A 16371-nucleotide genomic window follows, 5' to 3' on the forward strand; every position below is an offset into this window, starting at 1 on the left:
CTGCAGCCATGTGGTGGTGTTTACACTCTGCTTAACAAAAGGTTTCCAGTGGCAAAAGCCAGGGGGAGAAAACAACCAGGATTTAGGAAGGAACTCCACTTATGAAGTCTCCCTTTTCTGTTTGCTTTGATTCACGAGTTTCATGCTCCAGACTTCACCAGAAGCAGCAAAAGATCGTTCCGTATCTGCCAACTTTGGATGTCTCTTGATTTTTAGAGACTTCCCTCGCATCCCCAACTCCTCCAGCTGTTTCTTGCCGGGATGAAAAGCCCTAATCCACTCACCAGGTCCTCTTTTAGGGGCTGCTCCTCTCTGGGGGCACCCCTGGACCCCGCTGCGTACCCCCTCGGGGCGCAGAGCCTGTTTTTGGGGCGGCTGCACTGATGCAGCAGCAGCGTCTGGTTTCTGTCACTTTTCTAATATTCCCCAGCATCTCCTCAGGTTTCTGCTGTGATACCGAGGCGTGAGCACCAGACAGCAGAAAGCTGTGCCTAGCGTGAAGCTTTTAGTTTCTCTGTGCTTCCCTGCAGAAACTCTGCACGTCCGCGCAGAGAAGCACCGGCCAAAAAAAAAAAAAAAAAAAAAAAAAGCAGCCAGGCGCACGAAAACGAAGCTGGGCTCCGCAGGGCAGCGGTGGGTGCCGGTGAGGGGCAGCAGAGGGAGCAGCTGCTTGCTGCTGTCTTTCCGAAACAGGGCTGGGAGCGAAGAGCGCCTCCGCGCAGCCCCGTGGCCAGGACCGCGGCGTTTGCAGCGCCCTGCGCCCGGCTGCGCTCTCGGTTGTTTTGAGGCGGAGGAGAGATGCGCTCTCCTCGGTTGTTTTGAGGCAGGGAGTCCGTGCGAGCCGTCTCGGCGGCGGAGGGAGGCGCGGGGGACGCCTCGTCCCGCCGGGGGAGGAGGAGCAGAGCGGGGCTCAGTTAGTGCAGCTCCCGCGGCAGAGGAGGCGCCCGTCGGGGTAGTCGTGGCCGAGTGGTTAAGGCGATGGACTAGAAATCCATTGGGGTCTCCCCGCGCAGGTTCGAATCCTGCCGACTACGAGCCGGGGCCGTTCTTTTTCTCCCCCGGCCCGGGCGTTTTCCTCCACCCGCCCTTCCCAGCCACCGTTTGTGCACCAAAGCCGCCCGCCGGCGAACATCCGGCAGGGCGGCCGCTGCCAGCCCCGGGGAAGGAAGGCGGGACCCCGTGACGGCCGGACGCGGCCTCTCCTGCCGGAGGGACGCCGCTTCCCCGCGCCATGCAGCACAGCCCGGCGCCCGCCGTGCTGGTCACCACCAGGTACCGGGAGACGGGGCGGGGGGAGGGGAAGCAGAGAGCAGCGACCTCGCCGCCCGCCTCAACTTGGACAGCCGCTGTGGGCGCTGCCGCCGCGGAGCCGCCCGCCGCGGCCTTCCCTTCGCGGGGCAAGGCCCGCGCAGCCGTCCCCGCAGCGCGGGAAGGGAAGGGATGGGACGGGACGGGACGCGAGGCGGCGAGCGGCGCCTCACGGAGACAGACCCCGGGGCGGCCGCTGAGGGAGGCGGCGGAGCTGAGGGGAGGCCGAGGGGCGGCGGGCGCTGAGGCGAGGCCGGGGTGGGCGGCGGGCTGCTGGTGCGTGGGTTTGCCCCCGGGACGCTTCGGATATGTGCGGTTCCTCGAGTTTTTTGGCATTTCACAGCCGGGAGAGTTCACTGTTGTCTGGCCCGTCGTGTGTAACACCGCCGGCTGTTGGGCCCTTTCCTCCTGTGGTAACGTAGGGTCCTTTCCCTTCCACATTGGCACTGCTGGGGACACAAGGCGTGCTCCCACCCTCCAGAAACATCTGGTCCTTGTCAGTATTTCAAGGTGGGTCAGAAGGAATTAAAACTCGTTCTGAAGCGTACACCGGCGTCTTTGTGGTCGTCAGTGCTTTTGGCTGACCCCCGCTCCCCGCTGCCCTGCCCCGCGCCCCATCCCTCGTGTCCACCAGGCCACAGGGAGCCCGTCTGGCTTGAAGTTAGGCCAGCAATGGGCAAAATAAGTTTATTCTGTTTTCCCACCTTCTTGAAACCATGACCTAGGTGGGTGCAGAGGCGCTGTTTTCACTTGCGTTAAATTTTTAAAACTTGTATTTTTCCAGATGTGGTGAATGAACCCTCAAGAAGAAAATGCTTGTGGCAATCTTTATAGAGAAATGATAGAGATATCGCGCTCTTTTTTTTTTACCCCCACAAGATATTTGAGACCACATGAAAGCAGTTCCCTATCAGATGTGGCACGAGCAACAGAAGTGTTGATTCAGCAAGGTCCTGACTCTCGCACCCTACCTCCTAGGACATAAGTAGCAACTATGTCAATCACATTAACATCAAAGCCATTATTTTAATCCTTAAATATTTGGCTGTATCAGGGCCTGACTTCCTTTGGAGCAGTGGCCTTGAACCTTCAAACGTATCTGACTTAACTCACATATGCATTTTGTAGGTCTGACTTTGCATTAGCTTTAGCCTTGGAAATGGAAATCTGAACACCTGGACTTATTTTACAGTCAATAGACTTTACCACTTGCAAATTGTCCCACTGATATTGGAATGCTTTCAGTGATAATATTGGATATATATGTATGTGTGGGGTTAAGGCTTTAGCAAGTGAATATATTTTCTAGCTTATGAGATAAGATAGCTGTATAGCTGTGACCTTTTTCACTCTATACATACTGGTTTGGGGAATGGGATTCCTAGTTGCTATGGTAATACAAATAAATAGTAATCTGCATACTTGTAGTTGGACTATACAGAGAAATAAAAATGTTTGCTGGCTAATTTGTGTCTGATGTTTTGCCTTCACTTAATGAATAAACTAGTTGTACAAGTTTTTTCTCCTTGTACTATGACCTGGGTCATTGCAGTTTGGTCGCCTTTGGGCAGAGGTTGTTGGAGCAGGGTGCTGCTGGTAGGGCTGACTTTATCAAGGCAGAAAGTGCAGAGTCTGCTCTCCTGGCCACACAGACACTGGAATAAAGTTTCTCAGGTCACAGCACTTAATATCCCTTACTTTGCTTTCTTGCTTGCAGTGGCTGCTCTCCCCCGTCCCATCTTGGCCTTTCAGCACAGAAAGCAGATTAATTAAAGTACAAAGCCTCTACATTATAGCAAATCAAAAGACAGGAATGAAAAACTGTGGCTCTTCAGTGAACTGTGGAAACTGCTCTGTTCTGACCTTTATATAGCTTCCCCTTCCTCCGTCCCATGCTGATCCTGCATGATCTGATCGTGCAAGCACAGTGTTGCTGGTATGAATGGTCTCGTTGTATTCAGGTGAAGTGATTCACATTAGGAAAGTAAACTGTGTGCCCGTGTCTCCCCTGAACTGTCTGTATTGTAGAAAAAAGCGTAACTTGGAGATAAACAAGCTAGATTTAAATGAAGAGTAGAAGCAATAAATGTGTGTGTCCAATTTAAACAAGCAGCTTTCTCCTTTTGCTTCTTTTTTAAAGCTACTAGTGTAAAAATAATTGTGTTTGATGTGACAAATGCAATGAAACTGTATTCTGTCTTGGGATTTGTAGGTGCTGCTTCTGTCTGAGTAACAGCAATAACAGTATCAAATGAATTAAAACACTGGGGCTGCTTATTTTGAAACTAAGGCATTACAAGAACTACTGTGCGTTTTGGATATTACGTTCTATCTCTCGGCCTCCATGCTGATTTCTGTTCATTTAGAATAATTTTTATATTTAAAAAAACACACAATCCTGTTGCTATGGAAGAGATAATAGGGGTAGGTTTCCTGTAAGAAATGATAATGAAAGTGATCACAAGGCCTAAAGCAAAGAAACAAAAATGTAGCTGTTCCCCCTACCTCTAATCACTTTCCATTACAGTCATTTAGCTCAGACTTTTAACTTTAAAAGAAAAACCCTGGGTGTAGATAAGGTACTTACTAACTTCATGACATTTTTAGAACTCTTTGATGCAGCAGCTCTTACAGTGAAGTTGTTGTGTCTTCTCAGAACACCTGTACGTGGTTGGTGTTTTAAGCTAAATAAGACCATTCAGGAAGGATGGTTTACTGGTGGTTTTCCCCTTTATTTACATCAGAGGTGAGAAGCAGGTTAATTTGTCATTTATACTCTGTGGATGTGTTAACAGAAGTAAGACACTCCTGAGTACTGACAGACTATTTTGCTGTTATAGCTGCAGTCACAACTTCTGAGTGACTACACATCTGGTGAGCATTTCCTCTGCTGCAGGTATATGTTAAAAAACCCAGATCCAGCTGATTTTACTGGCAGGTGTCCTTTGAGTCAGCATTTTGGCTGCCACTTAAGGAGACATTTCAAATAATGGCTGTTTGTTACGGGCTCAACAGACTGCTGTGTAAAAGCCAGGCACCTATGTATTTATACATAAGCACTATTGATTCTGTGTTTACAGCCTGACAACATGTAACTGAGAACAAAATTTTGCCTGTTAGTGTGAACTCAAGTCCTTGGCTGGCAGAAAATGAAACGGAATCAGAGCAAACAGAGTGGCATTAAGGTACCTAGTATAAAATCTTGGCGATGGTAGAGCTGTTGTTAAAGCCCTAATGTTTTAAACATGGCTTGCAAAGAGGATTAGGTAGAAAATTGGGCCTGTGCCCTTGTTTGTTGCTATCCAATTTATAGAGAACTCTCAAGATACTCTCTTTAAAAAGTTTTTTATTCACTTTTGTGTCGGAGATTCAGAGGTTGCCTTCTTGGGAAAACTCAAGTTTCAAAAGAGCTGGTCAAGTTTTGACATGATGAGAGGACTCTTTTGAAACTTTGTTTGAAACTAGATTGTTTAAACCTCTTTAAAGTATATTTTAAGTTTGTATGCCTCATGTATCCTTAGGGGAAGGGCACCTGTGTTAATGAATCTAAACTTCCTAAAGGAAGAGGCAAGAATTCCGCAAGACACCTCTCCAATCCACAGGAAGTCCAGGGAAGATGGGACTTGACATTTCCCATACAGCTAAGGTTAAAAAAAAAAAGGCAGAAAAAAAGTTTAATGAAAATAAAATTGTGGTTTGGTTTTTTTTTTTTTTTTTTTTGAAACAGTCCCTTCTGATTTCATTAAAAAACATTCACTCACACATGTGAGTGTTCAGATGCACTCGGAGATGTGTTCAGAGAGTATTCAATGCTCTGGATGGTAAACTTCTTTCTGATTCTGGCAGAGTGCTTGGTTCCAGCGACAGCAGTAGTGAGTGTGCTGTGGCTTGGCATAGGGGTAGCTTTGGGGAAAGGATCGCTGATCAGTTTTGGTTTCCAGTCTATTGAAACAGGCTGTTTATTTCATTAAACATACCGTTCTCTTGTGCCCCAACAGCAGCTGCTCGGTCTTACTCTTGATGCATGAGCACTATAATACGATCCTGGCATTCCTCTTGCAAAAATGTCATAAATAATTCCTTGGATGGGAATCCAGGGAGATGATGACGCCATGGTTCAGTGGATCTGAAGCTGGCAGGAGAAGAAATTGCATCGAGTAAACTGCTCCAGCAGCTCCCTTGTTGCATTTTCCTCCAAGAGGGGCCATGGGTGGTTGTGACAGTTGGCAGCTCTCAGAGGTTAATGCTGTGATTCTTTGTCTACTTTAACTAGTTATGAAAGGACAGGTGGTCTTGTTTCCAGTGGGATTTTCTGTGGGAAAGCTGCAGTACTTTAGGTAGTGTACCCTTTCTGCTGTTTGGGAACAAGACTGTCAATCAGTCAAGACCAGAAGGCAGATCCAAGAGATCATGAACTCCTTTAACTTGCTCAGTCCTGATAGGTGTTTGTCTAATTTTTCCTCAAGGACCTCCACAGATGGAAACTGTGTGGTTGGCCCAGCAGTCTGCTCCAGCAACTTCTCTTTGTATTTCAGGTTTTAAGCTAGTTCCCTGGTTGGCTCTTACAAACGTCAAGCTGTCCCTGCACTCAAGCAAGCTCCTTCTTCCGTTCGTGGCCCCTTTCAGCTATTGTCTCTGCCATTCCTGGGGATGTTCTAAGACAAAGGAGAGGTGGATAGGGCTTGGTGTGAATTGTAGTGAACAGACCTTTGCTTCAAAGCAAGCCGTGATGAAAGATCATGGGATCTTCTCATCTGCCCTGCTGGGTAGGACAACACCTTCAACTCCTGTGAGTGAAGTCCTATTCTGAATGAATCCCCATCTTCTGTTCCCAGAAATGCTATGTTCCTGGCATTTTGTCTGCAGTGGCCAGTGTCAGGTGCTTTGGGATAGAATATAGGAAGCAGGCTATGTCCAAATTTGTATTGTTGCAGAGCAGCAACAGTGTTGGGGTGGTGTCTGACTGGTGTCCTGTTGAAATGGGAGTCTTTGCACTGACTTTCTTGAGCTTTGAACTGGATCGTTGGAGACGGTCACTTAAAAGTCTTTGTGCCAATGCCTGAACTCTGTGTGTGTTTTCTTCCCTAGGCAAATTCAGAATACACACACGGGGCTGGATTTGTCAGTGCCGGAATACCAGGAAATCCACGGGAAGATGATGTCTGGCCATGTAGAGTATCACATTGTCGTTGTTACCCGACTGGCTGCCTTCAAATCAGCAAAGCACAAGCCTGAAGATGTAGTTCAATTTATGGTAAATGTTTAATCAGTGCTGTGTTAGTGATCAGGTTTTTTTCTTAATCAGCTTTGATTATTTTATTTTGGTCCTGATGTAGCAGATAATTTGTCATCACAGCCTCCAGAGGTCAAGGTCCTTGGTAGGACAACACAGTCTGTACCATTCCTGCAATAGGAATATTATAATGTATTAATTGAAATTTTTATTCCAGGATCTCAAAGCAACATTGACTGTTTCTTGTTGCCTTTAAGGCATTTTGCATTATGGGTCAACAAATAGAAACCAGTTAAGCTTTTTATAAGTCCTGCTACAAAATTAGTTTCCCTGATGTATGGATCAGTACTGGGACTTGGTACATAAACATGAAATAAATATATAATAGTTTACTTGAATGGAGAGGGAATCATGTGGGGCAATAAGAGGAATTAATCTTGCAGTAGGTTAGCCTTGACCTATTAGCCTTGATTTGTTAGCCTTGACATGGTTTTTAAAATCCTTAATAAGAGAGTTTTACAAGGAAGTGTCCGTATAAAATGTTACTGAGTTAGATTGTCTTTTTCATGATACCTGCAGAGTGAAGGTTTGAAAACATAGCACAAGATTCATTTCACCTGTTTTAAGTCATCTATAACATGCACACATCCACTTGAACTGTGTTACATGGGACTGTCTATTGAGTTGACGGAAAAAAGTGCATTTAGGGTACATTTCATTAGATCTGCTCACTCCCAAGAAGTGTGTTTCTCTGTCCATTGACTATAAAGGGACTCTAAGGGGGTGCACCCTGTTGCATGCTGTGAACATCTGCCCTCTTCAGATGTTTTGGGGATAACTGTAATGTCAGAGTGATGTGAGTGTGCGGTTACCTGGTAGACCATTAGCCCTAGTGTAACTCATAATCTGTAGAAGATAGCTGATAAATGGATATTTACACAGTGTGATTTGCAGATAAAGCCACATCTGCCAATGTTGTGAAGAGGTGCATGGTGAGGATATCTCATACATTTATTGCACTCCTTATGCTATATATAACTTTATGGTAAAAGCAGCAATGCTGGCATAGGAGTTTGTTCTGTTCTCCCTCCTTGTCCCTGACTGCTTGTTCTTGCTCCTGCAGCGTTTCCTTCTGTGTGCCAGTGTCATGTGGCTATTCTGTAATGCCAGCTGAGGAACTGCTCCTGGCTAAAAATGGGTATTTGGGGGTTTGTTATTTAGTACTAACTTACACCTGTTTCTTGAGCTTGTGAGTTGCACAGCCCCATTAAAGTTTGTTTTAGGACAGGGGAAGGGCTAGACATGGGCAGATAAGAGAGGGGATGTAGAATCACTTTTTTTCTGCAGCAATGCCTGCCTATATTATGTAATATTTCCATGCAGCTCTGTGCAAGAAAGAACCTGACTAAACCTGAGTTGTTAAACTGTGCTATTGTCATCTTAACATTTCGCTTAGCTTAAGAAAAAGTAGATAAAATCAGCCTGTTTATAAAGAGGAGAAAAAGACTTCCTACTGTGGCCCCCCTGCTTGCTGAGATTGTCTGTTCGCATGTCCATTCTCTCTAGGAGGATTTTCAGCACTTAGTTGCTCTTCTCAAGTGAAATGAACCTTTCTGATTTCTTGTCTGCTCAGACCTCCTGACATTTCATTCTTCATGAAGAAGAAAACTGGTGTAGTCTGACGGCAATAACATTTATCTCATCAGATACATTTTTTTCAGCTGACTAAGTCTGATATATTATATAGTTTGGTGTGAGAGTAATTTAAAACTGTGAGCTGGGAGGTTGGAGGATAGATGCTTTGCATCGATTCATTCCAATGAATCTTATCTGTATGTATTACTGGAAGGAACAGAGGGATTCACCTGTCCTAACTTATCTCTCTGTAAGTTGGATATTTTAATCTGAGTCTGTTCCTGCTTTTATAGTCAATGGGGAGAAGGGGAATGAGGTGACTCATCCTCTGGAAATGCCTCTCTTCTTTGACCGTAAAGAGAGAGCATTCTATATCTTAGGCAGCTGGGGTGGGGGGCTTCAGCTCCAGGCTAAAATGCTTAAGGCTCAATTGAGTTGCACGCAACTCACTGTCTATACCGCCAGAGGTGCCCTGGGATTTTCCACCTAGCCTTCAGAAGGATGTGAGTCTCTCATAGGTCCTGTGTGATATTTGCCTGCTCCACACAAGCCCCTTGGATACCCCAAAGCATCTCAGATGGCATGAGATGCCTGTCTTTAGGCAGAACAATCTGCTCTGTATGGTTGGTTGTCTGCATTTGCTGTGGATTTCTAAGCTCTCATCCCAGTCAGTGCAGTACTGTTGAGAAGAATGGCGCTGGCACCACTCTGAAACGGAGTGAGGTGAGATACAGTACGCCATCCAAGGTACCACTATCCAAGGTACCACTACGTGCATGTCTTCAGATGAGTTGAGTTTCAGTCACATCTTGCCAAAATGTGGTGACTGTATCTGACTGTCATGAGAGCTGAGACACCTCCTGCATGTAGGCAGTTGTCTTAACCTGGAGGCAAGTCCCAACCCTATGGCTGCCAGGTGAGGTGAGTTGCACCCGTATTGTCTGTGTAGTGCCCTGTCCTGCTGGATGCTGTACCAGCACAAACAAGAGCCATGGCCCTTCCCAAGAGAGTTTGCAGGTGAAGCGTAAGAGAACCAGGTGGCTGGGGAACAGCAGAGAAGAATGAGATGACAAGTAGGTTTGAGAAAGCAGGTAGGCATGGTAGGATTTTCATTGGCTCTGGATACATTAATCCAATTTTAGCTACCTCAGGAGCCAGGTCTGTGTTTTGAGACCCTTTGTCTTTCTTCTCCTTCCCCTCTTTCTCTCCCTCAAATATTAGCTAAATTGATTTTGCTTGTCTAGCTATTCTTCCACCTGCTTCCAGTTGAAGTGACTGCCCGACACACTCTTGTGCCCTAGGTGGCAGCAAAGAAACTGGCTTTCTGTGCGTTAGGCTGTGAGCAACTGCAGGCAGGGATGTGACTGAGCAGCATTTATTGATAAAATAGCTTCTCTGTATCCCCTGGAAAAAGATGGTGTGCAGGACAGAAGCATCCTCTAAGCTAGCTGTGATCTCTGGGCTGTGATTAGATCACGCTGGATGGAGACATGTTAAGGGCCTATGACCAAAACCAGATGAATGTCAAAAAGATTTCACATCTCACCTGTGGAGTTACTACCCTTTACTGTGGGTCTAAACAATCCAGAGTTCTCCGTTCCCCGGTCTTAATGGGACTATGCAAAATCAGTATCATTGCGTTTCTAACTGAAACGTTTGTGAAGCATTAACAGAAGAAGAAATTCACTTCTGTGACGACTTTCAGATCTAAATTCTTAGAAACTGGAGGTGTTTTTTAATTAAAGAACTGCCATTTGTAAAATAGGGCAAATGGGCTGTAGAACTGCTTAACCTTGAGGTTGTATTTCATAATTGAAGGAAGAATCAGCTGCATTTCTTTCAAAAGTCAGTATACTCTTGCCCTATTGAAAGAGTGAAATTGGTTTTATCTTTGGTACTGCATCAGAGGTACTGCTGCAAAGGTGATATTTATTTATTGCCTGTAGATCTGCCGTTTTCTGTGAGAAGAAGAAAAGGCTTTGTTTTTCTTAAATGCATTTCTTCTAGCCACACCTTACCTCTTTTAGCAATTAACTTCTGTCTTCCCAGCCTTATTAAAAATCTACCCAGCCTATAGTGCCTTCTCTTTCTATCTGCTCCCAGTTTAATTGCTTCTTTTTTACAAGTTACATTTGTTAGTCAAGTTCTTTCTTTTTCAAAGCTGAACAAATAACTACTGGTGTTTGACAGGCACAGCACATTTTGGGGAGGAATTTACTATAGAACTGTCTTCCTCTCATAAAATGAGGGACTGTAAGTGTGTGGGTGTGTATTTGTCTATGTTTTCATCATTGTCTGTTTGCATATGTTGGCCTTCTTTCTGTGGGCCTCAAAATCTGTGCGTTAAAGTTGCTATTTCCTGACCATACAGGTGTGTTGTGAAGATAAATTCCTTCACATTATAACCTCTGTGATGTGAGAGGCGGGGAAAAATATTCCTGCTCGGTGTAGCAGTAGGTTCAGGAGCCGTTAAGAATTCATGTTGATTAAAAAGAAATATTAGAGTGCTTGCTCTTCTGCTGGGCAAAACAGATGGGGAGAACAGCATGTGGTCATGTAATTAAAATCTACCATAATGCATACCCATGAGGTCACCAAGCAACATTAATTCTGGTGTGGCTTGAATGGGGAGTGTACAAGTGAAAGCTTGGTTTGTGCTGTCTGCGAGAAGTGATGCTTTTGACTCCTGTATCCAAAGCTAGTGGTTGTTTTAAAGGACAATGCTGCTGTATCTCCATTTTCTGACAGTGTTAAGAAGTGGGCTTTGTAAAAAGAAAGTCACAGTAGCCATATGTTTTTCATGAAATACTATAAAATCAAGAGTGTTCTTCACTAGTGTGCATTGGCTGGACAAAGGGCTTGAATTAGCTCCAAGATCTCCATTTTGCTGAAATCCTTGCAGTAGATACAAAGCTTATGAAGACAAGTTTGAGGTCAGAAATAGGGCATTAAAAGGAGCATTAAAGGGAAAGGAGGCATTAAATCCCATTAATACTGAGTGGGATCAAATTCTCCTATGCACATTTGAGAGTCCCAGGCTCGTATCCTAGTCTACACCTATTCTGGTGTGTGTACTTTCATGCATGAGGTTCTCGTGAAGCAGGGAACAAGGCACATGCATGAGATTTGAGGGATTAGCAGCAAACTTCAGGCTTTCACTTTGAACTTCCCGGTGGTTTTCTTAACCTTCTAGCTATTTTTGATCATATTCAACTTACTTATTTGTTCCTGGTGCAAAAAATATTCAACCCATCCCTGTCTCTCTTTAAGTTCTATGTTGGATGTTAATTGTTACAGGCAAATAGGGTCTTGACCTGGCAAATATGCACATGCTTTGCCGTATTTGCATGATTAACTCTTTTGAAGTGAAGTATATTGAGCCTTTGATATTGTGACTTGACAGAACTCCTTGAAGTGCGTGCACTCAGGCTGACTTACAGGTGGTGGGGGTTTAGCTCCACAGTATGCACAGAGTTCAGTTAGAGGCATGGAGGGGGAGAGGATAATTGTGGGATCAAGACCTAGAGGAATTACAGGCAGCAGAAGAAAAATATTTGAATATTAATCAAATGGGACTTTGTTTACTTAATAGGATTGATCAAATGGGGTTTAGAGCAGCATTTATTTTTCATCCTGACATTTTGGGCCATAGGATCCATCAACTGCTTTCAAAAGGTTGTCAGTGGTAACCAGGAAAAGCAAGATTTAATTTTGTTACATGCTAATACGTTTTTCTTCTGGAAAGTTGTCAGAGGACGTCAAATTGAAAGGGTCCAATATTGTCATGGCAGAGCAGTGCCTCCTGACTGGAAAGGTGTGAGAATGCTCTGCGTGATGTGTGGGACTCAACCTGGGAAAATGCACTCTGCGAGGTCTGGCTGGTGCTTTGTAAGGCTGCTGCATTGCCTCTGTGATGCTGCATCCAGCTCTGGGGTCCCCAGTACAAGAAAGCCATGGACCTGTTGGAGCGGGTCCGGAGGAGGGGCATGAAAATGGTTCAGAGGGCTGGAGTACCTCTCTTGTGAAGAAAGGCTGAGAGAGTTGCAGTTCAGCCTGGAGAAGTCAGGGGAGACCTTATTGTGGCCTTTCAGTATGCAAAGGGGGCTTATAAGAAAGATGGGGAGAGGCTTTTTAATAGGGCCTGTAGTGACAGGACAAGGGGCAATGGTTTTAAACTGAAAGAAGGTAAATTTAGATTAGACATAAGGAAGAAATTTTTTACCATGAGGGTGGTGAGACAGTGGAACAGGTTGCCCAGAGAAGTTGTGGCTGCCCCATCCCTGGCAGTGTTCAAGGCCAGGTTGGATGGGGATTTGAGCAACCTGGTCTAGTGGAAGGTGTCCCTGCCCATGGCAGGGGGGTTGGATCTTTAAAGGTCCCTTCCAGCCCAAACCATTCTATGATTCTGTGATTCTAAATGCATCAGTCTGAGGTTGTTGGATTCAGCCAGTCTTACTGCTGCATTTCCAGCACCAAATCCAAGGTAAAGATGGCAGTAGCATTGAGCAAAGAAGCAGAGGAGCCAGCGGCAGCCAGGATTTAAGGCAGAGGGACAGCAGGCGAAGAGTCTCAGCTGGCAGGGGCTTGCAGGGGCCAGCACTGGGCTTAGGTAAGTGGGGAATGAATGGTTTAGGCTGGAGATTTAACATCTTCCCTGTGTGGTAGGTTATCCCAGCAGAGGGCATCCCCACACTGTTGGATATTAGCTTGCATGGTGTGCTGCAGGCTTTTGGCTAGCATATTAGCATGCTTTGGATATAGTGTTATCGCACTTTGTATGCTGTGTCGCGTGTTATGGTTGGTGGTGTTGTTCAAAACCCGCGCAGATTCAGAAAGGCTCAATTAGCGATAGGATACGAGGGTGTGCATGTACTTTAGGTTCAATGGTGTAATTAGACATAAATTGAGATTTATGAATAATTTACAGAGTTTGATAGAGGAGGATGAAAATTAAGTGGGGAAAGAAACAAGTTTGTATGTCTCATTTTGGTGTTACTTTTTGAGTATTTTAAAGCTGTTTTGGCATAGTCTTGTTGATTGGCTGCTGTCTAGTAATGCTTTCAGACATTAATTTGTTATTTATCATTGAAATTAATTAGATGTTAAAAATTTTTCACAAATCAGACTCGATTTTTTTTTTTCTTGGGTGGAGGGTAATACTGTTTATTCTTTTGAAAAAGTACCAGTGAATTCCTCACTGCCCTTACATTTGTGCTTACACAGTATTTTTGGGAGGGGCTCTGGTATCATAGCCATGTTCAGAGTGCTACTGGGACCTAGCAAACTAGAAATGCACAGCAAATCAAAAATTCCAGAACTGCTTTCCTCTCTCTTTTTGGGGTATCTTTCAAAGGGAGGATTGTCTTATTCTGGGAACATCTCTTTATTGCCATCACTTTAGGGCTTGTCTGCTGACTTGCATGTCAGGTCCTGCATGTGGAGCACAGTGTTCCTCACAGTTACCTGTGTTGCTTACAGGAGACAAGACTAAAATTCTTGTTTTTCATTCCCCTGTCAACTCAGGTTTGGTTTTGTGCTTCAGATCTTTCTTATAGAGCTCCTTGCCTTTTGTGACTGGACACTGAACCCGTAGTGACCACTGTACACCTGAAATGCAAATATTTTTCAAATCAGCTAGCTTGGTTGATAATTACTGCAAAAGGCAGGGAAGCATGAAAGCTAAGGTTGTTATTGCTCTTTATGCCTACATCTAATTTAGTAAACTAGTCGAGGTGTGTCTGTTAATGTCAGGACCTGTTCTCTGGCCTGGAGGGCAGCTAGCACAGTCTGGCTGCATCCATAGTACGAAACTTTCTTACCACCTGCAATGGGCATTGGTACCCAAACTGGCTAGTGCGTGGTCTCTGCACCAGGCTAAATCTTGGGCTGAAAAATTATCTGGGGGAGTGCTAGCTGCCCAGAGTCAGAACTGTGCTGGACATTGTCAGGTTCCAGTAGACACTACAAGGTTCCTAATAGACACTCTTAGGTTCCCATGCCTGGGAATATGCCTGATACTCTTTAGTTTGCTAGGACAGATGCAGTTTATGGATTCTGGGTTAATCTATAACTCATTTCCCTTCTACTTCTGTGCTTTTTGTTGGGTTGACTTACTTTTATCACTGTGTTGGTGGAAGAACTCTGCCTTCTTCCATCCCAAGATGTGGTCCTTGAGTGTCTCCATCTTTTATGTTGCAGTATTAATTAGGATTCACTCCACTAGAGTTCACCAACATGTGTTACAGGAGGATAAGAGCTGGACCCTAGCAGAGGATCAGTGCCATACATACTCCACTAGCAGTAGTTTTTTTAAATTTTTTTTTTAATCTAACTCTGTATTCATTGAAACACATTCATAGATTATGGTGCCATGGAGGGCCATAATGAATATATTGTCTGTATAATACCTTGACAGTCACTCTCCATTGCTCCTGTAACATCACTTAGTGTTTTGTTTGTGTGTGGGTTTATGTGTTGATTTTTTTAAGGTACTGAATTCAAAACTTAATGTGGCATAGAAGCCACACCATTGCTAACCAGCATTCCCATGGTTATTGCTTTCCTTGTAATATCTTGGGCCTTATTTCTCCTCAGGCTTCCTGTCTTTGTCTGCAAAAGGAATGACTCCATTCACTGCTGGCATCTTCTCGCTGTATGAGAACCTGTAGGCCATGGCCAAGTTGTTGGTTTTTATTTTCTCATGGATAAACTGAATAGTCAGGGGTCAACTGAGGTCTCTGCCCTTTGGTTTCTGTAGTAGGTGCTCTGCAGGGCAGCAAACATGCCAGTTTTTTAGGCCTTAACAGCCAGAAGGGCACTGAAGCCCACCAGGGCTGAGAAATGGGTCTTCTGGCTCAATGGTGAAAAGGTTCGGGCTGCTTTCTCTATCACATACCTACCTGGCTGAGCTTCTCTTTCCTCCCGTCTCTCACGGCTGGGCATTGTGTAGCTCATTTTTAGTGGGCAAGGATTTTTGCTGTCAGAGAAAAGTATCTGGAGCAGTGATTGACCTTCCCAGTATTTCATTAGTTGATGAGTCAGACAAATGGATGCTGGGTATCTGGCAATGAACTTCAGTTCCATTAGGGAGCATATTTTAATAACAGAATTAGAAGACCAGCAACAATGCTTGGGGTTTCACTGTGTAGATAACAGGCTTTTACTGGGCTATATGTAAAGCTCCTTGGTAATACATGTTTTTCCACTTCAGTTTCCAGTGTTAATGCTTCACAGCACTTAAGCTGCTGCTTTGATGCTCATGTCTCCCCTGTAACTGCTTCTTTGCTGCTCATGTCTCCCCTGTAAAGAAACCTACTCAGACAGCATGTTTCATTGCAGGTTTCCAAGAAGTACAGCGAGATAGAGGAGCTCTACCAGAGACTGGCGGCACGATATCCACAGGCTTCTCTTCCGCTCTTGCCTAGAAAAGTTCTCTTCGTGGGGGAATCTGACATCTGTGAACGAAGAGCTATGTTCAATGATATAATGAAATTCATCTCAAAAGATGAGGATCTAGCAACAAGTCCTGAGTTACTGGAATTTTTAGGTAACTAAAAGATGTGAGTGTCCCCTCTCCCATGAATGTGCTTGATAAGTGTTACTAAGTTCTTGACTCAGGTAGTCAAAAACTAGAGAATGCCAGAATAAAGGCTGTCACTGAAAATACCCTCTTGTGCATCTACAGTGCTACATAGTCATGTTTGCTAGTGTTTTCCCCTCCTCTCAGAGGACACACACCTCATTCAGAAGTGTTGATATCACAATGCTTGCTTTGAAGCTATCTATCCCACCGTCTCTCATTTCCCTTAGGCATATACCTAAGCTGTGATTCAGAACATGTAAGTTTAGAAGGCTAGATAATCATATGTTGACACTGGAGAGATGGACCCTAAAGAGACAGTGCAGGGTCTCCCTTAGTGATAAACTGTTCCATGTTTTGTGTTTTTCATTCCTAATAAAATTGTTAGGCCTTGCAGAACAGGGTTCTAAAGCAGATTACTGACCCTGAGAAAGATCTGAATAAATGACAAATTCTTTTTTAATTAAACCCATCCTCTGGCCTTTTTTTTTTTTTTTTTTTTTTTTTTTTTTAATTTTCCTTAGCCTCATATCCAACTCTTATTGCCTCTTCCAGTGATTCATACAGTTCCTTTCTTATGTTCCTTGGGCATAGCAAGGAGTCACTGAATGAATGG

The 16371-nt window shown here is 44.5% G+C and overlaps 1 protein-coding gene and 1 non-coding gene across 3 annotated transcripts in view; both read left to right on the forward strand.

The window, feature by feature from the left end:
* The first annotated feature begins 952 nt into the window (after positions 1-952).
* On the forward strand, positions 953-1034 carry TRNAS-AGA. Its single transcript has one exon. It is a non-coding gene; the product is annotated as a tRNA-Ser (tRNA).
* A 97-nt stretch (positions 1035-1131) lies between these two features.
* HS1BP3 (HCLS1 binding protein 3) overlaps positions 1132-16371 on the forward strand; it is a 54582-nt gene continuing 39342 nt past the window's right edge. Inside the window, exons 1-3 of one of the 2 annotated variants that reach the window (XM_030037719.2) lie at positions 1132-1272; positions 6397-6562; positions 15515-15722. In XM_030037719.2, the coding sequence (XP_029893579.1) occupies positions 1232-1272; positions 6397-6562; positions 15515-15722 (415 nt within the window). In that variant the 5' untranslated portion in view covers positions 1132-1231. Of the gene's footprint in view, positions 1273-5932; positions 6098-6396; positions 6563-15514; positions 15723-16371 lie in introns of those variants that run through there. The other variant, XM_030037718.2, reaches the window with a different exon arrangement.

The sequence above is a fragment of the Aquila chrysaetos genome, chromosome 15 (assembly GCF_900496995.4).
Source record: "Aquila chrysaetos chrysaetos chromosome 15, bAquChr1.4, whole genome shotgun sequence".
NCBI lineage: Eukaryota > Metazoa > Chordata > Aves > Accipitriformes > Accipitridae > Aquila > Aquila chrysaetos.